We start from the raw sequence: 26,294 nt of genomic DNA, 5'->3' as shown, positions 1-26,294 counted from the left end.
GTTGTAGCTTCTGCCCCGATACTAGGCCTTGTGTTTGTTTTCTTGGGAAAATTCATACAGTTTTAGATATTTTCCAAACAGGGGAAAAGTAATGAAATGCGACAAGGTGGTTCTAGATCTTGTTTAATTATACTAACATTAAAGCAATTGGATGGCATTAAAATGTCATTAAATTTTCATTGAATTACTCACCAAACTTTTGAATCATTGAAAGTAAAAGTACCAAAAAATATTTCAGGTCCCCCCTTATAGGCAGACAAAACGTTCAAGTCGTCCCCTCACTACTACCCCCACAATTTTCGAATCCCCTTTGAATTCCTCCAGCCCCCTCACTGATTTTTTTTGTGAACGCAGCCTTACTTGGCAATTACAGGAAATTGGATTGTTTTGGATGACAAAAGGATTATAAGGATGCTGACGTCTTTTGTTTTCCATCGATACTGAATTCCCCGGACACATCATGGAAAAGATAGAGGAACCTGACAACTTTCCATGAAGATGTTCAACGTGAAAACCTCGCCGGAGACATATTTAGAAAACTATCCGACTGAAAATACCGTTCAACGTGAAAACCTCGCCTGAGACATATTTAGAAAACTATACGACTGAAAATACCTTTTACTTTTCACATCTTAAGCCATTGTTTATTTACAGATTAATCACATCGACAAACTGTTGAAGAAATAGTTTTGTTTTACGTTACTGAGATTCTGTGCATGTTTGCAGATTACACGATGTGTAAATAGGGACATGGGAAACAAATATGACTGTAAACAACGATACAGTATGTAACAGTCTTGCGATGTGACAATTAAGACATGCCGATGTATTTTTCTAGGGGAAGGGGGATAAAGTGTGGTTAGTGAGGTCGGGGTCCTTCCAACTTCCGCTGTATATTACGTAAAACTTGGGATTGAAAGAGCAGCTACAGTGGGCCAGGCCAACTCGACAATGGAGCTTACCAAAGCGACGAGGAGAGACGGAACGAAAAGGGACGCTGCTAGAGGCAATTCCAACACCCGTAGCCAAAGACCAATTGTCCACTCCTAAGCGTTTCAATTATTCAGGTTTAATGAGTCGTTTATAAGTCAGATGTATTGAAGATAACAGAGCCAGCGACCATTCACCAAGCTAACACCCTTGTGGATGACCATTGATGACGTAATCACGGACTTCTCCCATCGACCATTGCGACTTGGTGATTGCGCGTAATTAGACCCTAGGTTCATTAACGGACAAAGTCATCCCCGCCTACCGCTTTAGTTGTCAACACACAAGGCATAATGCAATTAGCTAACGTTCACATCCAAAAGCAAAGTCAGTGAAGAAACACAATCGCCATTCTTGTCGTCTTTTCAATTGTTCTGCCCTCCTCTCCCCGGCATCTATTTTGCAAAGAAAGAAAAAAAGAAAACGTGGGTGGCGATGCCCCCGCCACAATCTAAGCTACTTGAACCAGTCCTGCATACCCTTTCCAACCGTCATTGACAGATTCACAAGAGGCTGCCACCTGTTCGCGATGAAAGACAGCGGCGTTGGCTTAACTGTCAACAACAAAAGCAGAGGCGGTGTTCAGTTGACACCTGTCTTTTTGGGACTGCCGTGGTACTGTAGATGACGACACCCTTCCTGACTGCTCAAGAAAAAAAACTTACCCTGGACGTTGACTGGTAGGCTCAGTGCACGGCATTGAAGAACGCACACACATTCCTCCGTAATTAATTAATAATCAGCCACTCACACCTAGCAAAATGCTTGATATAAGACAAACTATACTGTATACACATATACCGATTCCTGAGATTTGTATACAAGTACGTATACAAATCAAAATGCACAAGTACAGTGCATACTTTGTCTGTAAATATCTACGTTACGTACACTCCTGTTCTGCATAGATACACGTTATGTATATCAACGCATTGATATGTTCCATAGACAGAGATATAGCTCACATATACCGTTAATGTAGTGTTCCATATACGTCCATATACGCAAATATACTGACCATGTATCAATTATTTTGCCTTGTGTCAATCAATGTAATCATTCTAGATCAGCTTAGACCTCGCAATGCAATTGTTCCGATCCTATTGCAGCATTCTGAGCAAAACCATCTTGGTTTCACTTAGGGAGAAATTATTCACCTCAAGTGATCGACAACGAAATGAACCTGGACGTTGACAGCCTCTCACGTGTAACTTCTTCACTGAATACCTCATCGACTTCATATCACCAAAAAATTCGGAAATGTTCGTTCGATATTTATCACCGAAATATTTCATCTTTATTATTTCATCTATGATTATGAATAATCATTCGAATTGAAAAACAACATTCATGATTCTGCCTTGCGTCCCAATCTCACTTTTAAACAAATGGACGTGGACAGCAAAAAAACGAAATTCACATATTTCACATTTTCATAGACATTCACCAGATTACTTCAGTTGCTTTACACGGTGCAGTGACGTGCACACATTGTGGGTACTACGTGGCATTATTGTCACAATTTACGTAAACATACTTGTTGTGCTTGCGACACGCAAACAATACACAACAGGGGTGGACAAAATCCACCTGATAAAAACATTACACGCTAATGTTTGTATCGTCCGCAAAATTGAGAATAATTTAACTTCTACATCGATTATATAATGTTCAAGAATAAAATATTGAACTTGACTTCAACATAACCATGACAAATGACTATATGTGTTGTATCTTTAGCTTTCAATATTTTAGTTTATAAATTTATGTACAATATAATTACGAAAAGAATATTAAAAGTGTCGTTCAAATTAAAACACGAAAAACTTATCCTGAGTTCCAAATGAATTGTAAACATGCAAATATTTCTCATATAAACAATACAATAAAAGTTTTTTCTCGATGAGGTAACCATAATAACTTTACATAATAAACTTTTTTTCTAAAACTATAATACAATATGGCGACGGCCAAGATGATATTAGAATCCATGCACTCAGTTCACTGCGCATGAGCAGAGGTTTGCTTCCGGTGTCCTCACAGTTCAAGCTAAATAACAGGTGGCCGATCACGTGGTCCGTCGTTGTGGCGAACCAAATTGGTGAGCTCCTCTCTGGAGTTTGTGAACTACATTTCTTCTCCTAGTCAAGTGGGTCAAGCTATTATTCCAATGTGCATTTATACGGATGCACATCCTTCCTTGCAAAGTTCAACCCCCTGATGTAAATTCACACGCCAACCATGCTTCCTGTGAAGTCGGATCCGCTTTGAACTGATATGTCTCTCTTCGAACTGTTGTCAACGTACACTGACGCATATTGTCCTGACTGTAATAAATAAACATATTCCAGTGATGCGGGACTTTCGAATAAGAAGACTTACTGCTGAGCAAGGAGATGAAATATATATATATATATATATATATATATATATATATATATATATATATATATATATATATATATATATATATATATATATATATATATTTTACAGGTGTACTGTCACCTGTCCTAATTTTGCTACAGTTACCATGGAAAGAGAAAATCTAACCAATCACAGATTTTAAGCGGGTGGCCGCTTTTAAAAACAGCGCCCTCGCATGGGCATTTTGAATACCAAGGAACGCCCCTTTGACCATATCTGGGCATATTTAGATTACAGGTGGCTGTATACCTTTAGAGCTTTTCGGAAATACCCACCGAACTTGAAAAAAATGAAATCACTCACCTCCAACTGAAGCAAGCCATTCACGTTTACTGTGAAGACCCTGCTGTTGCTCTCAAGCCCTGAGATAAATTCCAGCGACCTGTAATTCGGCAATACAAAACAAAACATTTAAAGAGAGGGGTCGTCCCGTCTGCGGTTGTGCGTATGGGACCCATACATACGGTATGTTGCGATGCACAACATATCCCAACATCCTTTGTGCATATCCAAAATTTTAACATGGCGGCTATACTGAAACTGGCCACCGCGGCCGAAGTGGCTTCATATATAAGCGAAGGTGCACAACCAAACTTTATTTTAATGATAAAGTCTTACAGTGGACTGGAAAGCTACAAAACTAATGAAGTATGAACATGCATTGAACGCTGGATTTGCTTCACATTTGCTTTGCTTTTACATCCATCACCACAGCAAGAGAGCACAAGCAGACACCCTACGACACTCTTCCTTTAAAATTATCGAAGACCATCTCCAACTATATCCGGTTTATTCTTCCTTCTAGTTGAGAAAACTAGTACGTTCACTGCTTTCCTGAATGTACATACATCCGGGACATACCTTGCATTTGTCGTGAAAATTTCCCTCGGGTGCGAAAGCCAATAATACGTGTTTTTCTGGCTCAATTTACAAGATGGCGGTCACCATATTACAGGACGGGTTTAACAGGAAGTGACGAAAATGAGTACTCACGTGTGTCTCTGGCAGAGTGAATTTATGCAAATAAGAACTCTAACGTTGTCTCTGCTGCGTAGCTGTCGTCCCTCTTTGCTTTGCTTTGGAAGCGGGTGAACCAAATGCAAATTTGCTGAAAACTGGTAAATCGCTGTTCTTGGTGCCATGAACCTCCCTGACTTTACATCTAACCCTTGACCTCGCCTGAACGCACCTCCCGCAAATGGCTGCAAGAAACCCATGGATAAATAAAATTTACAGATACGTATTTTTATTTTGGCATTTTTGACATGGATAGTCTGCGTCTTTCTGATTTCACAAATCTTTGTTCAGTCTTTCTTTCAGGTCATCCATTTGAAAGTATCTAGTGGGCAACATCATCTGACTATCATTTCAGACATCACCATTATACAGGGCTCTGGTGAGCGTGGGTATATGAAGGAGGCAGGTAAATATTGCATATTTTCAGCTTTTGTTAGAAATTACTTACATCATTAGTTAAATGCGATTCTAAATTGTAAAATGATTAACAGATTTTGCCAGAGTCTAGCCAGTGAAGAATTCCCTTTTAAAATTGACGATGAACTTTCTAAGTCTGGAGACGGACTTACCATTTGAAAATTGCTCAGCTCCTTGAGACTTTTCCTGGCAATGTCGATGTTGTTGTGGAGTTTACAGTGGAAAGCCGCTGGGATCCTAGGAATACTTCGATATCGTCCCAATCGTAGTAAGCTTCCTGAGTGCCATTTCTCGTCGTAATCGGCGTCAGACAGCCGGGGCACTGGAAATACGAAAGAGTGGAGATAGTTCGCAGGAGGTACTTTTTTCTTATAATCAATTCAGTTTCCCTTCACCATTAGTTCGCAAAGTGTGCGGGCAGTTAAAGGGGCAGTCCTCAAACCCTGCTTCTCGCATTAGTGGTTATTAACATTGAACTGTTTCTGTGATTTAAGTCCCTTTGTTCTCCTGTAAAAGCTCTGCACAGTTAGTCAATTTTGCACGGAGATCAAGTTGATAAAAAACCTGCCCCTTTAATCATTTTATTCACATCGTGAAACGACCGAACAACAGCTATATATCTGGATTTGTAAAAGTTCCACTTGCTGTAATCCTAATTATTTCAACGTTCTGTTTGTAAAGCACGGTGTGTAGCTTTACTCTAATGTAGAGATACCCAAGCTGTACTCCACTTAAGAACACGTGTTGTCTCTGTCCTGTCCAATGTAAGTGTTTTCAACTGAATTTCGTTCCGGATTACAACTCAGTTATCAACAAAAACATTAAATTTGCATACTCTACACAATAGGATGGCTATGAAAGCTCAAAACACTTCGTAGTTCAAACAACAAGAAAATGTGCAAATGCTCATGTGACAAAAACTAATGAAAATATTATAAAACAGACACAGCTATTTTCTCTTTAATTAATATAACACTCGTTTATAAAATTGGCATTTAAGGTAGAACGCGCCTCGGGGACAGATATTCGGACTCTAAAACTTTTACAATTCTTTTCTGATCTACCTTTTGTGGGGGTTCATTTTAAAGCTCTTGGTGTGAGAAAACTTTTCACCGGCTTAGTTTTTCGAAATTCGAAATTTTATTTTCTCCATCGAGTTAACACAGGGATGGAGGCCATTTTGAATTTGTAATATCGGTAAATCTTGGGTTATTTGTTTCTCTAGTACCAAACTTTGCATGGTGACCCCAGATTTTTATTCTTGATTTTGAAAGTGAATGGTTGAAAGATTCCTTAAAGAAAGTTTCAGCAAAAGTTTAAGGTTTTCACTTTCGAGACGCATAATTCCTTAACAGCCAGATGAATTCGTATCTTACTTGTTGTGCAATTATTCTTTCTGCTCTCCTTTCGGCCGCCTCTGTTGAACAAAGAAGGGAAAGAGTTTGTTATATTGTGATATTTTCAAGGCAACGGATGTGTTTTGTTCTGACCTGCGATTCTACCGATTTGGTTTAGCGAATGGAGAAAAAAGTATTCAATGACGAATAACTTGTTATTCCATTCTATTCTATTCTATTCTATTCTATTCTATTCTATTCTATTCTATTCTATTCTATTCTATTCATTCTGCTCTACTCTAGATTCAAATGTTGGAGAACAAATCCCTCGAGCGAATCAAGCTGAAACAACATATGAGGGAATTTAGATACTGTGCCCTAAGGAATCAACCAAAGAAATGTAGTGCAAATCTCCGGACAGATACTTAGCATCCTCAAGTTAGATATATTAAGATCCTGATTTCCCGTGATGACGTAAGAGACAGATATCGATGATAATTATGCGTTGACGACTTGCTCTTATTTTAACTCTACACAACAAAACATTTTGGTACGATCCAGCGATCAGTATCACAGGGCGCTTGTACACAGCATGGGTATGGTTGGGTAATAAGAATATTTAAAATCCATTGAATTCAACACTATTTACAGTATCTTACCTTTTACCATCTTCTTAAACTCTACCATCATTTCTTCCTTTGTGATCTCTGCCCCTGCGGGACCCGGAGGACCTCTAGGCCCCGGCGGACCTGGGGGACCAGTCGCTCCGTGCTGTGGAGAGATCAAGATACAGTCATGATTTGTAACGGCAGAATAGGGGCGTTTTTGGTGAAGCAGGTGTGTGTGTGTGTGTGTCTGTCAGTCCGTGCATTGATGAGTTGACTGTTAGTGGGCAAGTCGGAATATGCTTGTCAGAGTGATTGCGGATGGAAAGGAGAAAGGCGAGTTACCGTTGAAGGTTGGGAGGGGGTTGTTGACGCCCATGTCATATCCCTGTTAGGAACGATTAGTGAAGCCAATACGGAAATTTAGTGCACAAGTGGCCAAAACATTGCTTTACCATACAGCCATACTCGATCTGAGTGTTATTTTATTCCTGGAGGCTCTCTCTCTGTTCTCTCTGTCTGTCTCTCTGTCTCTCTCTCTGTCCTCTCTCTCTCTCTCTCTCTCTCTCTCTCTCTCTCTCTGACACAGGTAAATGAAGGGACACTCTCGTTCCAGTTTCTTCCAGTTTCAAATTGATGCCTGACAATTTTCTGACGTGGAATGGCGCGATGGTGGGTTTCTGTTGTTACTAAGGTCGTAATCGATGAAATAGGTACACCGTGGGTGGTATTTTAGTGGTTATTCATCGGTCAGATCGGTGCCAGAGAGTATAAGTATTTGTGTAAGTATTGATCGATTGATTGATGCAGAGAGGGCGGACTTATCTCTCAAAATTATCTGATGGGATATATTAGTTAGTCAACTGTTCTATAGATGGTATGAATGTCAACTCGATTGTGTGAAAAACATGAAGGACGCAGAAAGATATTCCATACGTTACAGGTTTGATAATGTGTTAGCTTTGACAAATGTGTTCATGATAAAAGTTCAAACTGAATTTTGTCTCGCATTTACCAGCCTATTACGTGGTCTTGACTTCTTTTTCTCTTTGTCGGCCTTTCTCCTGTCGTTCGTTCTGTCGTGGTGTCGTACAAAGTCAAGCCAAGTTCGTCTGGAATCAATTTTCGACTGAAATATGAAGACAAAAGCAAATTGGAATGCGCCCTCGCATGGTGATACCGTGTCTAACGTCTCCCGGCGTCCCCATGTGAGGGCGCCAATCGTGGAGAAAGTTCAATTACCAGTATTCGGCGGTCCCGTTCTCTCTTAGACGACTTTCGTGGCACTTTCTTGTTGCCATTTTCAAGAAATTGTTGCCAGCTTCGAGCCGGGTCTACAAACCGCACATCCACGTCAAATGACTGTAAAAGATTGATCGAAGGCTGTGTTAATCGTACAGAGAGGCCAAAATGGATGACTGCTCCGAGTCATCATTGCGTGCATGTATATTTTGTTGGAAGTTCTGTGGCTTTTGCTGACCCGGAGCTATCTCGGTGTGTGGTAGAGAGTCACAATCACTTTGACATAAAGACTTCACCATGCATAGTGTTGCGATGAAAATTGGCGCCGTGCAGAGCATGTTTGCATTTCCGCGTACAGAATGGTTTCTACACAAGATGGCAGATTTTCACGACGCGAACAGAGTGTATGTATAGCACAGGCAATAAATTGTGTGCTTGCGCAAGTTACATCTTTCTCGATGTCGGCCGAGGCTGGGGGTCGCGTCACATTTGCTTGATGAAGGGTCTCGTTGCAGCCGTGATGTTAGTACAGTATGTTGCACAATATTTCACCCTAACAAATTGTCATCTCACTAAAAGCGTTCATAATAGCGGAGAGATTCAGCTCTCGAGCAGTTAATACCGACCTTAATATATGCATGCAAAAGCCTACGGCTAGGGTTGAAACACGAACGCTCTCTATTATAAAGCAAGCTTGTATACGACATAAATTGCCCCAAAGGATTCTCAGAAGCTGTCCTTGACCTCGATTCAGTTGACACTAATTTTGACATAACAGTATCGGTCCCAGGAGAGCCCTCAGGCGCAATCAATTGGCGATCAGTAATTGCGGAAACACTTCTGGTAGACATGTAGCTTTGCTCATAGCCAGAGACCCTTGTGTTATGTACACTACTTGTTCGGCGGTGATGAGCATTCGGCTATCGTATTACTCACTGCCCTCGATGGCCGAGGCGATTGTCCTATTGAAAAGCACTATGAACTTTTCCACATAAACTTTTATGTCCGTTTGCACAAGTCCATAAGATTACCGGGTCATATAGAGTGCAAGAATATGACCACCCGAAGAACCGGTTATCTCTCTCTCTCTCTCTCTCTCTCTCTCTCTCTCTCTCTCTCTCTCTCTCTCTCTCTCTCTCTCTCATATATCTTAACCCAAAAAGCACGCAGCGAACAATGCAGGTGGCGTGCTCGCGCAAGTTACGCGAAGCAAGGGGAAAACCGGGGGCGTACAAGTTCGACAATGTGACAGTGTGAACGATAACAACCCCGGAGTTATGGTCAGTGGGCTGGTCGGCCGAAATGACTGCACGCGAAAAATAAATACTTCACCCTGGCTTCCTTTTAAGAAACTGTGACAAAAACCAGAATGTGTGCCTTGACGCCGTGAAACCCAGACGAGTGGCGACTACTTTGTGACCTGAATTTGCCTGCCGAGTCGCTGTGTGCATGTGTGACATCGATTCTGCGCTGAGTCGCACAGCACGTCTTGCAGCCGCACCTCTGCATCACCCATGAATGTCCGTTTTCACTGTTTATTTCACATCCAACCGACCGATGTCTTTGACGGCACATCACACCGTTGTAAATTTCACCGGCTGTAACTTAGAAATACTTTCCGATGTCTTCGTTATCTCTGTAAGAAAAGCTTCTAGCTCTGTTCATGTCGTAATACGTATTTTTCTATTTGCAGCACGGCACAACCTGACCTTATTGTTGTTAAGTGCATTTTATACTTTCGTCAACAATAATAACATTCTCGGCGTATTGTACACATTGTGTCTCGTTGGCAAGCCTGAAATTTTGTTGCCCATCGTCCATTTCATCGGACAAAAATAACGAAAATGCTATCAACAGTTCCAGCTACTTTCCCTATACTGCCATGCTGTTTTTCTAGAGCGAGAACGGATTGAGGTTGAGTAACAGTAGAAGGAGGTTCGTCTTCCGCGGTTTATCAAAGTTTTTTTCATCAAAACTCGTATAAAGAGAGTAAATTTCCTGTTATTTTCAGCTGGCGAACTCAAACATAAGTGATTATATTCTGTAAAGTCAATGTCATGAAAACCTTCAGACTTGATGACCACTAACCCATTATATTAATCCCTCTGTATTCGACACAGTCAATGTATAGGATCGCCAACTCGGCTGAACGAGCCAATCTGAACATATAGACATCCAATCAGCGTGAATGAAGAGGTGCAACTATCAGGTCACGTGATTTTCATCGGCGAAAATCGGTCGGTAAACACTCTAGGAGACGAAAAGAACGTTGTAAACTGAACGCAACCACACCTGGCTCTGACAGAGAGTCATTATTCAATATGGCCATTCAATATCAAGCGTAAAAGATTGGATAGCTGCATGTTGTAAGCGTGGTACTTCTCAAAAGTCGCCTTTAATCTACAACTTCGACGGTGACATAGAACACAGCCTGTCGTCAACCATAAACCGGGGACATAGGATCGCTACGGGCAGGAAATTGTTATTTTGACCTTTGTCACCCTCTTACGGCATGCAACTCACTCCCATACGGCGTTTTATGGTCGTTAATTGACCGAATAAGAAAAAAAAACTGGGCATACCTTGTTACAAGCGATGCAAGTGAAGAATTTTGATCGCTGCATTCTTGAAACTTTTCTCAGGAAATGCTAGACACTATTCTACTTTTACTACGGCTTCATTAGATATTAACTTTCTCTGTTTATTTTGTACTGACGATTAATCAAGGAGGAAGTTCAACGAAAGCTAAAGACAAAGTCGATTTTGGACAGCGACCGTTCTCGTGAAGTAAAAGAAAAACAACTACTAGAGTGACAATAAAATTGACTCGGATTCTTCTAGTTGTCAACTGACGTCAAAAGGAAATGTATTGACCGCACTTGACCTTGATTTGCTCATCGATCTCACATTTGGCAATCGAAAGAATTAGCATACACAGGGTGTTCCGGACAATAATAACTTTGGCAACAAAAAAAAGACTCGAAATTCAACGAGCCGGATGAAAGTATCCCGAGAATTAAATGAATGGCACTTTGTTTTACTGTTTAGTGCAATTGTTGGGAAAACATATTGTTGTTTATTTAGTCAGTGTCGAGCACAAAATTTGTAGTATGATGAAATAAAAAAACAAAAATTCGTATAGTGAGGTGAGTCACAATTTCAAACCCACAAAATTTGCTGTACCCATTAACAAAGATATGTACTTTTCAGACATTTTCGTATTCGTTTGTTTGTAATTTCTTTTACATACGACGCATGTCTGTTGATTTGTACAGATGTTAACACTAAAATACATTTAGGGAGTCCATGCACTGACATAGGTCTGCAACATGTTATAGCACACCCGTCGGTGAAACGGGTAATGGTAACAATTTTGTCATGGAAAATTTTGCAATTATAAAATATCAGCTATGTCTTCATTAAGCGCTTACTCTTACAGAACTCTGAGAGGGCTTGAGTCATTGAAAATTAGAACAACTTGAAAATTCGTTCTTCGGCTATGAAAGTTTGTAAGTCTGAAAACAGGTCTGAAACAAAAAGTTTGTTTGTGGTATTGTGAGTGATTTTGACAAGTTCCAATTGCTGAGCACACGGACTCGTCAGATTTTCTATTGCGCATCTCGTTATGAACGCGAGCAGAATTTCAAATCGGTGTCTGATGGACATGATAAAGATGGGAAGGTGTTCGGATTTCGATCTGTTTGAACTTTTTGTCACTTGTACTCATGAGGATTGCTGACCTCATGAGGATTGCTGACCTAAAACAGTGTTCGGAAATGCAGGTTCTGTGTGGGGATGTCAACATCGATGCAAAACAGTGTGTGCAATATCTTGGTACTGACTTGGATCAATCCTTGTCTAGTGAAACAGTAGCATCTAAGGTTATTAAAAAGACATGTTCTCGTCTCAAGTTTTTATATCGTAATAAGAAGTTTTTAGATTTTCATACGAGAAAACTGTTGGCTAACTGTTTGACACAATGCCATTTTGATTATGCAAGCTCTTACTGGTATAGTGCCTTGACTTTAAAAAGCAAACAAAACTTCAAACTTCCCAAATAAAGTTATACGGTTTGCTCTTGGTATGTCAGCAAGAGCACACCAAACAAATGGGATGGCTACCTGTTAGCCACAGAGTCGCATATATAAAACTCAATCATGTTCATAGACTTACATTAGGATTAGCACCGAAATATTTGTCTGATAATTTGTTTTTAACAGTCATGTCCATAGAACGAGATCCGGACCCTATTCTATTTTTTATTCAAGGTGGGGCTCGGTTTTATCAGAATAGTTTTGTATATACAGCTAGTGTTGAATGGAACAAAGTTCCAAGAAATATACAGAGTATAACTTCAAATTCTCTGTTTAAAAGAAAGTTAAAGAAGTATTTTTATGAATCAATGATTCAACGTGAGCAAAATGATTTTGTTTTTTATTAATTGTGTCGTGCCGATTTGCTTGTGATTTTATTTTTCGTGGGACCACAGTGGAAATAAGTTTTTAACTTTTCTGTGTTATCCCAGCACTTCTGTCTTTGTCTTTTTTCTTGTTTGTACTGTATGGTTATTTTTTAAGTGCTAAATAAATCAATCAAAAAAAGACCTAATTGGAATATTTCTTGAATTAGTGACGACACGGTCTCCTTTTGCCTCCGTGGTTACAATACAACAAATTATATACTCTTTCTCCTCTACTACTGAAAACTAAATTAAAAATATTTAAGGCAGCCACTAATTTTAAGGTTGGCAGGATGATTTTTCCCCTTCTTGGCTTAAAAGTGTGTGCATCAAGGCTGGCTTTACACGTCAAATACTGTAGCTTGTTCGAATAAGCCATAGGGTACAAAGCAAGAAGCTAGTCGGTACAATAGTCAGGCCGAGATCGTATGCCAAACAATCGATACATGATGTTATACAAGGTTAAGTGAACATCAGGTCAAAAGAAGACAATGAAATTATCAGTACTTATTATTATTAATACAATGTTAACTGTACACATATGTAGCTGTGCTGGACTTTTCATTACGCTTCAGGAAGTAGAACAAGAAACTGCAGTGGATACACAAAACCAAACCACCCGAAGAATTAGCCAAACATTATAGCTTAAATTGACAACCCGACACATATTCCATATCAATCAGAGACACTTTTGTTTCAAGGCCCCCCTTGAGTCCCCAAATCCTTTCAATTGCCCCCCACATACCCTTGAAATTTTCAAGTATCCCGTCAATTCTCCTGCCCCCTCTCCAAAGGTGTTTGTGAATGCTGCCTAAATGCATCAAATATCACAGCTAAGTGGGCTTAAATACAGCATTTCGCTGTGTTGTCTGTGTTGTGATATCGAGCCTTGCTGACATACATGTATTCCTTGGGGTTTCTATGTCGATCACATCCTCATTTGACTTCGTTTTGCCGCCATTTGTTTGTAACTTTATTTTTTCTATTTTTGGCTATTGTACGCCGTGTAAGTTTTCAATTTATGGCTAGGGTTACTGATACGGTCTGCTAGTTAAGCTTGTTGCTAATCTTGGCACGAGCGAGTCGTATAACCAACCACTCACCTGTTCGTCGGCCCGATTGGATCGGCACGGTGTTTACAAACACAAGGCAACAGTGAGTGGCTGGTGGCCTGTGTGGCCTGGGTGGCTCCCAAACACTAACTCCGCACTTCAGTGCAACCGACTGGGAACATGACCGCGGGCTTAACGTTTTAAATGTTGATATCGCCTGGAACGCGAATTGATAAGCAAACAGGATTGAAACGATCATGGGCTTAGGCCGTAGGCTCAACACTGTTTTTGGCTGGGATGACCGGGAGGACTAAGAGCGAAGGACAATCGAGCAGTGTGACCCGTGTTGTTTGAAGAGAAAAAGCCATTGTCGACGCCTCTTTTGAAAATGCACGGGTTGCAACCGATGGTTTGTGGTTCCCATTTCTCACTCAATTCTCGTAGCGGTCGCTCTGATCAAAATTATTTGACTGGCAGAATTTTTAATATTCGACCAGGAAGTTTTGAACTGATCATGCCAATTAATGTACCTTACGTCCTGTCCAGACATGCGGTGGAAACTCCACGCGTTGTACGATACCGTATTGCACAGGTGCCTGGGTCGCCGGTGTACATGCACAGAGAGAGATCTCTCTCTATGCATGTACTCCGGCAACCCAGGCACCTGTGCCGTATTGCATACTGCTCGACTGTTTTTCACGGCTGCGTTTTGCATTGAAAGCTATTGCTTGTCGCAAGTTATTGGGCTTTGTCAAATCTGGTAGTGGCGGCTTCGCTTTCAGGTCAATACCGCCATTCTGGTGTCGGAATGTTTTCCGGGTTCCCACTAAAATCGCTGCCTCTCTGACTGACCCAATACAAGGTTGCAGAGTCCGGCAGTAGTCAATAGCGAGGAGTCAATCTTTCTTTGTTTTAGGGAGGGACCATGGCCAGGAGTTGACAATTAAGGTAGTATGCACCTCGAAAGTGAAAGACTTAAACTTTTGCTCTAACTTTCCTCAAGGAATCGTTCAATTATTCTCTTTCAAAATCAAGAATAAAAATAGGGGGTCACCGTGCAAATTTTGGTACTAGAGAAACAAATTACCCAAGATGTACCGATATTAGAAATTCAAAATGGTCGCCATCCCTGTGTTAACTCTATGGAGAAAAATAAAAATGTTCGAATTTCGAAAAACTAAGCCGGTTAAAAGTTTTCTTTCACCGAGAGCTTTAAAATGAACCCCCACATGTGGTATATCAGAAGAGAATTGTAAAAGTTTGAGAGTCCGAATGTCTGTCCCCGGTGCGTTCTACCTTAATGTATCTTGGGACAGGGCTACCAATAATGGGGGTGGGAGTCTGTGCAGAGCTAGTATTTGCTAAAAGGTCTGCGCAGCTAGTCAGCGTTTGCAAATGAAATATTCAAACGACAATTGCTTGGAAAAACAGCCGACTGCTAGAAAAAAAGAACGCACACTATGCCAGAATCTTGGATCTCGCAATCAAGTGCATGGTGGCATTCTGACAACGCCCCCCTTAAAGATGTCATAGTCCATCCCTGAAGTATGTCATGGCGATAGAGGTCGACGCCCAGGTGACCGTTTACTCTACGAATGCTAAAAAAAGGTAACAGAACATGTAAATTTTGGCACGAGAATCGCCCTCTCCGCAATTTTTATCTGAATATGAACAGAGTTCTGTCTTTCCTCTAGTTTCTGCTGGTTGTATGTACAGAGGAAAAATGTTCGTTAAAGACCGATTGACCTTAGATCTAGTCAGCACGAAGACACTGTTCCAAGATATTGACTTTATTCTGGAGCAGAAACAGTGTGCCTACACTTTGCCAGAATTCCACATACTTTTGGCTTCCAGTCAGGGATACATGAATATAAGAGTTGCCAGGGAGGCATTTTTCAGACTCCCAGCTCGGCACACAGTCCATGTAGCCGACAATGAGATGCAAATGATATGCGGTCAAGGTCTCCTCACCTAACTTTCAGCTGGTTCTTCACTTTCGACTATTTTTATAGTATTTTTTACAAAGGCACAGACTTATTCTACCTGCAACTTAAAACTGATAGTTATTTTGTAGCTCATTCTTTACTATTTCTCATAGTTTTTGGTAGCCGGTAACAGACACTTCGTGTTCGTGTCGGCTACATGGACGATCCAGCTCGGCATATCTTCCCACAGGCGCTCGGACTGCCCCGAGTGGTATACGCAAGCCAGGCCCTTTTTTGCGTATACCACGACGGATACGCCGAGCGCCCATGGGTTTGCCTCTATTAAAACCAATGGTCCATCCATTACAGTCATGCGCACTAGGCTGAAACGCGACGAATATTGCTTCAAAGTTAATTACTCATGATATATGTGTAACAGCTAATATCTCCTAACTTTCAAAATAACTTATAAGCTATCTCGATTTATGATACGTGTCATTTACAACATAAAGAATTGTATCTCAACAACGCGATGATTAAAACCGTAACTGACAAAAGTTCAATATAGCTTTCATCTAAAGTTGTGGGTTTTTTCCTAAAAATTGACAATATTAAATATTTGTGCTATTTCAAGCCGGTTGCTATGGTGATTGTAGGTCGCAAGTGCTGTCACCGACATTTTGAGAGAGAATGCCAGATGTTCAAAACAAATAGTTTTCTGATTGCGGGAAATTGCAGATATGCTTTGAAGCAAGTGCTATCTCCCGAATTGTTTTGTGTAACGCGTGTTCTGATAACAGGGATTTGTTCAGTAAAGTCACGAGGTCTAAAATAAACCTGCGAAAAATGCAGCGTGGTCTCGGTTTTTCCTATTTCTTACCGTCGATATGTAACATTTTGCCGTGTTATTCTTGACGCTAAAACTTACGCGTCAAAATATTCCATTCGCGATATGAAATTTGAGCCAATGCTAGAACGTTCATGATCTAATATAGTTCACTGTCCGGCTCAGGGGGCGATGTAAATAGGACTTTATCAAAAGTCAACAATCTTACAATGTGTACATCCTTTTATCTCCACCCGTCTCTTGGGCGAAACATCGATCTGACAGCGTTTTTCGTTTTACGCACTGTCGAAGCGCTAGTAAGTACCAAAATCGTTACGTAAACAGACAACCGGGTGATTCTTCAAGCGTTCAAGGTGAAAGACCGTTGAAGTAGTTCGTCCACTGGATTGATGAATAAATGCGTGATCAAAATAACTACAATGAAAATAAAAAAAATGAAATAGATGCATGCATTTGTAGAAACCCTTTCTCTAAAATGACGACCATGCTCAGACTTTGATTAATGTACATTGTTGTAAGTTGATTAAATTCCCGAACTTGACGTACTTTTGGCATTCCGAAAATTCCGCGAGTTCTAGTTTGGCTTTGATTACGCAATCATTCGTCTCTAAGCCTGAAGACAACTTGCAAACGGAAGCTCGAGACAGTTTGTCCACACACACCTTTGGGCCGTCATCTGTACATTCTTACCGGCGAAATTTAGTGGTCGGTGCTTTTTAATCGGTAAAAGTGCACGTTCGGAATAGTTTTGTCCTTTTATTAATGACGATGGGGTGGATGATGATGATGATGATGATGATGATGATGATGATGATGATGATGATGGCGACTACTATCGCAATGACACGACAGCGACAAATTCACAATCACTTTTATCGTTTTTCGTCCACTGTCACTGTCACAGTCATGAACTTCATTTTGAAATAAAAAACGAAACCAATTCTGCAAACGGTGGGGTACATATGGCGACATACGATAGCGGTCAATTTTCGCATACCTACATCAGTACGTGGGCTTGTTGGCGACAAATGTCATACGGTTCTGATCGCTAGCTGTGTATTCGGGCAGCATACAAATTCAACTTTCACATAAAAATACACGTTTCTGATTTCGCTTACGGAACTTTTTGCCACGAAATACCAAATGAATATTTTTCATAAATATTTTGCATTGAAATTACTCGTAATAAAGTGGAAAATTGATGTGGCAAATGCGGTGTCTGTACCGTACGCTATCGAATTCTTTTGTGAACTCATTCTTGTTGCCCGTTTAGGCCTAAAAAAAAAATTGTGTGTTTCCGGTAACCCGACCTACCCTAGTTCAACCCCCGACCCTAAACTTTTTTTTGGACCTTGAAAACAAATCCCGCGAGATTGGCTGGGAAAAGTTTTAAATCACGCGTGATTTCATGACGTCATTAAACAACAATAGCGACTGCTTGTGCAAGCGTGTTTTCCGTAACATATGAGAAATGCGATCACGTTCAAGAAAAAATGTAAAAAGTGTGAGAGGCTCCCCACCTAACTATCCAAAATGTTTTTGTGTCGAGTTTGTGTTTAATTCGTTTTCAAAAATGTGTTCCTATATTCTTATCCGATTTTTTGTGTTAATGAAAATGTTTGTTTCACCTCGGATATTTGTAGGGAAGTTTGGATTAGTGTGTACGGTAATGTTTTGTTTGTGTGGGGAAAGCTTATGGCGATTGTAAAAAGTGTGAAAGAGGCTCCCCACCTAACTATCCAAAATGTTTTTGTGTCGAGTTTTGTTTGATTCGTTTCAAAAATGTGTTCCTACATTCTTATCCGATTGTTTGTGTTAATGAAAATGTTTGTTTCGCCTCGGATATTTGTAGGGAAGTTTGGATTAGTGTGTACGGTAATGTTTTGTTTGTGTGGGGAAAGCTTATGGCGAGACGCAGCCGGACCTATGGTGTTACAAAGTTGATGAGTGGCCCTTTGACGCTTGCGTTTCGAAACCCGAGTGTGGTTTCTCATCAGTCGCAATGTAGATTCTTTCGTTAGTTTGTGTTTGTGAAAATTTATTTTAATGTATTTTAGTGGTCTTGCTCTTCGAATAGCTAGGCAAGAATATCAATGTTTGGGTCTCGTTGTGAGTCCGTTTGGTGGTCTGGTTTGTTTGGTTTTTGTTTCTTTACTTCTGTAAATTGTGTTTTGACTAGTGTGTCTTTTAGGTTTTTGTTTCTCTTGTAAGCAATGATTGGTGATTCTGGGAATAGATTCCTTAGTGTTGAGTCCTTCTCCGGTTCAGCCAAATGTTTCAAAAGACTTCCCTTAAGATGCTGTACTGAAGATGAGTTTGTTTGTTGCTTCTGTACGTGTACTTGTACAGTTTGTTAGTGTATTACGAATACTGTGGTTTATTTTTTCTGTTATATTCGTGATTTCATTGTTTTTGTATTCTCTGTCGAGTAGTTTGTTTCTAAAGAAAGCGACTTTTTTAGTAAAGTCGTCATTGTTGTTTCAAGTGCGAGCGTATCTAAGGATTTCACCTTTGATAAAGCCATTAAATGTTGCTGTCGGGTGACAAGATTCTCTATGTAGAAATTGGAATGTGTCTGTTGGTTTAGTATGTGTTTTGATGTCGAGGATATTTTCTTTGTGGTATCTTGCACCTTTGAAAACTACTACATCTAGGAATGTAATTTCTTGTGTTGAGTTTTCGTATGAAAACTTAAACGTTGGGTGCATTGTGTGGATTTTTTGAATGAAGTTAGTGAGTTCGGTTGTATTCCCAGAAAGATTGCAAAGACATCATCTCTGAATCTTTTCCAGAAGTGAATGTTGTTGTGGTTGTTTACGATTATTTTCTTTTCAAGTTCATGAAAAGCAATGTCTGCTATCTCTGGCGAGGCATTCGATCCCATGCTGCAGCCGCGGGTTTGGCGGAAATATTGCTTGTTAAATTCAAAACTGTTGTGTTTTAGAATTAGTGAAATCATTTCTATTAAGTCTTCCGTGGTGGTTTTTTGATGCGTAATTTGTTTGAAGCGAGGTTTGTGAGTTTAATGTTTCACTGACTAGCCGAATCGCTTCGTCGTGAATTGTGTTTGTGTCCATCGACACCACGTCGAGTGTTACAAGAAATGCATGTTGGGGGAAATTTGTTTTTTCTATTTCTTGTATGAAGTTTGTTGTGTCTTTTATATTTGACGGTTGTTGCTGGACCAGTGGTTTTATGAAGTAATCCAGCAATTCTGAAATTCTGTTAGTGGGACTGGAGCAGCCACTAAATATTGGTCTCCCTGCAAACGTTGAGTTTTCAGGCGGCGGTTTGTGAATTTTAGGCAATAAGTACCACTGCGGGGTACGGATTTTTATGTTTTTTGGATCGAGAGACTTATAAGTATCATGGTCGATGTGTTTGTTCTCGTACATTTTGTTTAATAGTTCGTGTACTTTGTTTACTGTTTGTTCTGTGTCGCACTGTCTAGTTGTGTATAATACTGAGTGTTGCGTAATTGTCTTTTGCATTCGTGTATGTAATCTTTTGTGTTGACAATGACGATGTCTTGACCCTTGTCGAAAGGTATTGAAATTTTCACATTTCTTTTTTGCAGAGAAAAAAAAAATTACCAAAAAAAAAATTTTTTCCGACCTACCTACCCTATTTCTGAAGAGCATGTTACAGGAAACACACAATTTTTTTTTTTTGCCCGTTTACTAGGTTGCGCATGAATCACTATAAGCAAATTTTCGTTCAAACACATCGGTTCAAAATAATTGACATAAAATATAATCAATAGAGGGCGCAGTGGCATTAATGATAATATTCTAATATAGATATGGGTCTATAAATATGTTTAAGTAATCGGGCTGTTGGAGAATGGACACGAAGTCGTTGAAATAAAACGGCAAACAAAAAACGTTCTATAATGCAATTACGCCAGTTGATGTACTCCAAAAATATCTCCCATGTTGAAGTGGGTCAAACACGAGATAAGGCTTCGATTGTGGCAATCCTCAGTGTTTACACGACAACACACCTAGTATTTAATTAATCGGAGGGAGGGAAAGCGTGTTTACATTGATCGCACGGCGATTGCCCGAACGTGAGGTTTGGCGAGTTTACGCTTAATTAAGAAGTCGATGAAAAGTGAAGAGTTATCCAATAAGCGACTGGGGATAGTTCCACTGTTTGTGAAGACGTGCCTTTCAGCGAGGTGTGAAATCGTTCATTTTCGGGTCGCTCGCTCGATCGATGACATCACTGAGGCAATAGTTGAACTGGCCCTCTTGAGAGACATTACAGTGAAGAGCGTGGGTACTTTTTCACACCTATGCGTCCTGCTTCAATATTTGATTAGTTTAATGTAATCAGGGGTGTTGACCCTGACGTGACGTAATCAAAGCTAACCGGCTTCTTTTCATCGGAGGAAATTGGAATTTCATGCCTGGTAAATCTAAAAATGTGGTCAAGCGCTCAGTTGCAAAGAACGGCTTCTGTTTGTTGTGGAGAGCGTCTGTCACTTTACAGGAAGTTCATCGGAACAAAAAGACCATACTAGTATTATTGCGCAGTTTGTAACGATCATCAGTTTTATGAATTTATACTTTAATGTTTTGGTTGCTCAGTATGCATATATATATATATATATATATATATATATATATATATATATATATATATAAAGCATGTAGATGTCTTTGTGGGAAATTACAGTATGTCAAACAGAGAGCCCGTTTTAAACAATAGCACAAGTGCTTTTTAGTTTAACTACATAACCCTTATGTTATGGATTGCATATATATATGCATTATTTACATAAATATTTGATGAATATTTATAATTTAACGTATTTCCAAAATGCCATTGTTATGTTGAGCTTGACGTGTTCTAAAAATATTGTCATATGGTCAGGTAATAAGGGAGCACATAGCTGTAGACACATGTGAGGAAAATGACAAAGTAATCGCAGTGTCTTCTTATCACCTCAGCGTACTGTATTCTGAGTACTATTTAAGAAAATTTACAATTATTATTATGACATATAATGTCTTCATGCTATATAATTCCTAGACCAGCTCCATGTTATCATAGCACATGGCAGTATTTTGGAAGATGACAATGAACGTATTGACAACTGCGCGGCGACACAAATTTGCTCACTGTGAATATTGTCATCAACATTGGTAGCTTCATCAGGTTTAGCTGTCAACGCATTAGGCTATTTGTCTCCCGGTCGGAGGGACTGTGGTTGTCTAGTATAAATTGTCTCGCCTTTGAAATCGGTTTCCTATTCTACTCCGAAAATCACGTGGAATAACGGTTTGTGAAAACCGTCTGCGTGTTGGTAATGTCCAATTTCATTGTTGGTATCTGAATTACAGTCCGGACTAGAATTTGCTTATCAGCAATATATCATTGCATATCGTACGTGATACATTTTATTTTCGAAAGTGGATACTTTATACTTCAACTCTGTTTGGGGAGAATAATAAGAAAAATTGTTTGTTACACGAAATGAAAATAGTGGAAATGTCACTACAAATAACAGATATTCACCCAGAAACAACGTGTCCTGAGTAACAGGAATGTACGTACAAACGCGAGGCAGAACTTCCCAACGCAGGTTTCACGCGCCAAATGTGTGTGTGTGTGTGTGTGTGTGTGTGTGTGTGTGTGTGTGTGTGTGTGTGTGTGTGTGTGTGTATATATATATATATATATATATATTATATATATATATAAGCAGTTGCTTCAATATCTTAAGTTTAAGTTTTGACCGAAATTCTGATCGATTATTAAATATTTCAACTTTGAGCTGTCTCCTGTAAAAGGAGATATCGTAATTCTAGGCCGACCGGCATTGAGCTGAGATCCCGTTGTATGTACAAGATACCGTGATAAAATTTGCGATTAAACGTTGCTTGATGTGATGTGAGGGTATCTTTAGCGGGCGCCGTTATTGTCAAGTCCGGGGACCAACGGATATCAGAAGGTGTCTTGCTGTCTGGACATAACGGAAAATATGACTGGAAAAATAGCTGGGCAAAAACGGATGCCTCAAGGATACTGAGCGTTATGGACGTGAATTGTAGTATTTGTCGGAGCTTGAAGCCATTAGAATAAAACACTTTTCTTGTTTTTACATCTATATTTCAGTCTTTTATTATTTTATTTTACACGGGAGATGACTATTTCCTTCATAAGAAGCGGGAGAGCCTCTTTGTTTGGAACGGTCTGAAACCTCAAGGGTACGATTGTTATTCAGTCATCATTATTGTTCGGACCATATTTCAACACCGATGCCACTCTGCTGATGTTTTCTCGTATTATTAGCTTCCAGCCACTTGAAATCCACGGCAGGGTAATCGATACCGCACAATTGATACAGAAACACGGGTATGGACTCTCGGAATTATGCATGAAAGGGACCTCTTGAGGAAAATCCACCACTTACACATACCGCGAAATCGCTTCTGGGTTACCTTGGGGAGGAGACGTCCTTGGGGATGAGATCCCCCTACCTCAAATTGTACACGCCAATTACTGCGTATAAAGCAAAGTGGGCACTAATTTGCGCGGAGGAATAAAATATATCCCAGGAGATTCAAGTAACTAGGCCAGATATTAATGCAACAAAGGAGTAGACGACAATACGTCGCACTGAGCCCGCTGCGTTTTGAAGGGATTGGCGCCAACAGTCTTGATGGTGCGGACAACAGATAAGGCAGAGACGTTGCAGAGATTAATGTCACATTATAGCTCTCTTTTACTGGCAAATTTTGTTATACCATCGCCTCTAATAAAACGGAATGTCAGATAAAAATGTCATTTCGGAGCAGCATGATTGCTTTTTCGAGTTTGAACGGTGAAACGTAAAACTGGGTCAGAAATTGACGCGTGGCGCTGCATTCGGCCAGTCGCCAGGCGCGCCAAAATTGGACTTTCACAACATTTCGGTTCTTTTGCCGACACAAATTCAACGATAACAGTGGGGTTGGCACACTTTTTAAACAAAAAATATTTTTCAGATACGCAAGGTAGTAATATCGTTTGTCAATAATGTAAAGTTGCTATGATATACTTGCTGTCTTTCCTACTGGCTCTTCGAGCACTAATGTACTTTAACAAGCAATCAATAAAATGTCCTTAAACAGCCGAAATATTGACCTGGTAATGCATTTACTTATCAGACTTGAACTCCAATATAGAAATCAGTTTCAATTAGCCTATTTACAGGTCACTCTTTACCTAATGATCACAACAAGCTCTTCAATGATACAAAGTCCAATTTTGACCAAAATACACATTTTTACATTCTCAACATCTGACTGCTACATTGTGCAATGTTGTTGCCGAGTCCACTACTTCTTCCAAAATGAGCGGAATAATGTCTGTTGATCGAAAAGGATTTAACAATACAACAGTTTACGTTTACGGTAATGTACAATAAGCTCGTAAAGCATGTGTACAGGGAGCTGTATTGAATAACTGGTACATGCTGAGGATAAAAGTGAACTCTCTAGCGAGTACTTAGAAGTGCTCCCCAGGGCTTTGTTTGTTTACAGTGATTTTTCAGCACGATTAGGATTATTTGTGTTTCTATATGGCGCCAGCGAACTGTGCGCTATGAGTTAACATCGCGCCAAAATATCCATCCTCGGCAACTCATTAACTTTCCGTGGCCTTGAATCGTGCTCTGGCATAACTTTCGGCGGGAAAAATTAGGTTAAGTGAAGAATGTCAGGCAAGCTGCAGGCGGAAAACATTAGTTTTAGGGGCTATCATTCTGGCTTGTGTCTCCTTCAGGCAGCGTCAAAAGAACATCAGTGCAGTTCGACGAAAAGATTATAAAAACACGGGTGCATTTACGCTGAAATTTGTGATGTTGTTTGTGGATTTTGGAGACAGTCTTTCTCTGTTTTTTAATGCCCTTTCTCACTCAAACGCACTGCGTCTTTTGGATGCCAATCTATCTTCTGTCAGTCAGTGTAGAGATGATACATTTGGAAAATAAACGTGTTATTTTGCCTCGGGGACACGCATGGGCTTTGGGGGTGAGGGTTACCACCTGTTAAGTTTGGTGCTAATTTTCTGGTTCACGACATGTGGAAGCCGCCCCGCTCCTTTTAAATTATGCAATTGGTACATGCAAGGTGTAACACGATCACCGACAACTTCGCAACATCTCCAGTCTGTCAACATTGCCCCTAAGTGGTAAATTTGCGACAAGAACCGTGGAACAACGTCTATCACTGGACAAATTGTTTACGTGTGAGTGGTGTACAGTTGACGACACATAGCAAAGCTTGGAGAGATAAACCTGATATCTCCAAAATATTTTGTCTTTTCATATCTAACATTGTCGACTTCGTTGCTGTCGATCAAACAAAACGTTCTGCATGAAACTTTAAACATTCCAAGGATCCAAAATAGGGAAAATAAAAAGAGAAATTTGGGTCTGGAACGAAAGTTACAACATTTAAAAATTGAAAGTGTCACTCAGAAGATTCCAGAGAGACCAAATTCGAACGGCTACGTATACAATGTTCATGATGTTGGACTGGTTGGATACTGGTAGGCGCGCTTTGTAAAAATTGGCGTGGCACACGCTTCGAACGTGCCGGCACAGCAGTTCAACCGGGTACCCTTGTTATCGTACGCGCCGAATACAGTAAACCGGTCCTCGCCTGACATTGATTGCGAGCAGACTCTTCCGTTTTTAGCGGGACCGCTACTTCAATAAACATCCACACGTACATGATGTGAGATCCAAATCAAGACTTCCATTCGCTTACATCAACCTACTTACAGCGTCTTAAGAAGATAGGTTACAGAAGCGACCCTGTGCTCGGGCGTCCGTCATTCGCCTCATTTTTGAGTGGCCCGAATTCAGACATTTTTTAACTCTTGAGAGTGAGCGTATTTGTTACGAAGTGCCTTCTTTTAGGTTCGTTTCAAAATCAACCCAATACACCAAACTAAGCAAAAATACTTGCAGCAAAACACAATATCCGATTGCTCTGAAGTAATTGCATGCTATCATCTGAGATATATCGCCAAAATAGCAAACTAAACACAGCTATGCTCATTGGTTGCCTCATTAAAGGTTAAAGGTCCTTTCCTGTATGATACAGAAATAAAGAACTGAATAGGACAACCCTCTCGGATGAGTTCAAGCGGGATATATATATATATATATATATATATATATATATATATATATATATATATATATATATATATATATATATATATATAACAAATTACTTCAAGTGCAAAGTAGTGAAATATATTACTTAAGTTTCATGCATCTTGCAATCCTCAGATAGAAGTGAAAGGATTTTGAGCTTGACACTCAAACACTTCCAGCTAGTAATCCCTTCACTTCTATCTGAGGATTGCAGAATGCATGAAACTTAAGACATAGATTTCATTACTTTGTACTTTAAGTAATTTGTTTATTATAAAGCTCTGCTTAGCATCGAGCACAGTAATTTCCCACGAGGACATCTGTATACTTCGGTATATATATATATATATATCTATATATATATATATATATATATATATATATATATATATATATATATATATATAGTATGAGGACTTAAAACTACCTTAAGTACATGGTAATATCTTTTACTATTACTTTAGACACACACACACACACACAACACACACCACAAACGCATATATACATATCGTATGTAGTATGTATGTATGTATGTATGTATGTATGTATGTATGTATGTATGTATGTATGTATGTATGTATGTATGTATGTATGTATGTATATGTATGCATATTTGTGTGTTAGGAATAGGATTATTACGAGGGACTTCGTATGATATGAAACGATGCACAGTCCAAGTTTTTCCCTCCAAGCACTGACATGAGTGAAGGTGAGAAAACTTATGACTCGAAATTTAAGGATTCAAAAAATTTGAAACGTTGGTGATGTAGATCACACGAAATTACAGCAGATATCGTAATGCAGCTAATATTAATT

At 39.8% G+C, this 26,294-nt stretch overlaps 1 protein-coding gene across 1 annotated transcript in view; it reads right to left on the bottom strand.

Annotated features, from left to right (window-relative positions):
* Positions 1-2,264: 2,264 nt before the first annotated feature.
* LOC139136848 (adipolin-like) overlaps positions 2,265-26,294 on the bottom strand; it is a 35,436-nt gene continuing 11,406 nt past the window's right edge. The window contains 8 exon segments of the mRNA XM_070704682.1: positions 2,265-3,317; positions 3,721-3,799; positions 4,411-4,619; positions 5,004-5,098; positions 5,101-5,173; positions 6,228-6,268; positions 6,848-6,959; positions 8,036-8,155. Of these exon segments, the coding sequence (XP_070560783.1) occupies positions 3,219-3,317; positions 3,721-3,799; positions 4,411-4,619; positions 5,004-5,098; positions 5,101-5,173; positions 6,228-6,268; positions 6,848-6,959; positions 8,036-8,155 (828 nt within the window). The 3' untranslated portion in view covers positions 2,265-3,218.

The sequence above is a fragment of the Ptychodera flava genome, chromosome 7 (genome assembly GCF_041260155.1).
Source record: "Ptychodera flava strain L36383 chromosome 7, AS_Pfla_20210202, whole genome shotgun sequence".
NCBI classification, from domain to species: Eukaryota; Metazoa; Hemichordata; class Enteropneusta; family Ptychoderidae; genus Ptychodera; species Ptychodera flava.
This window is presented reverse-complemented; position numbering and strand designations above follow the sequence as displayed.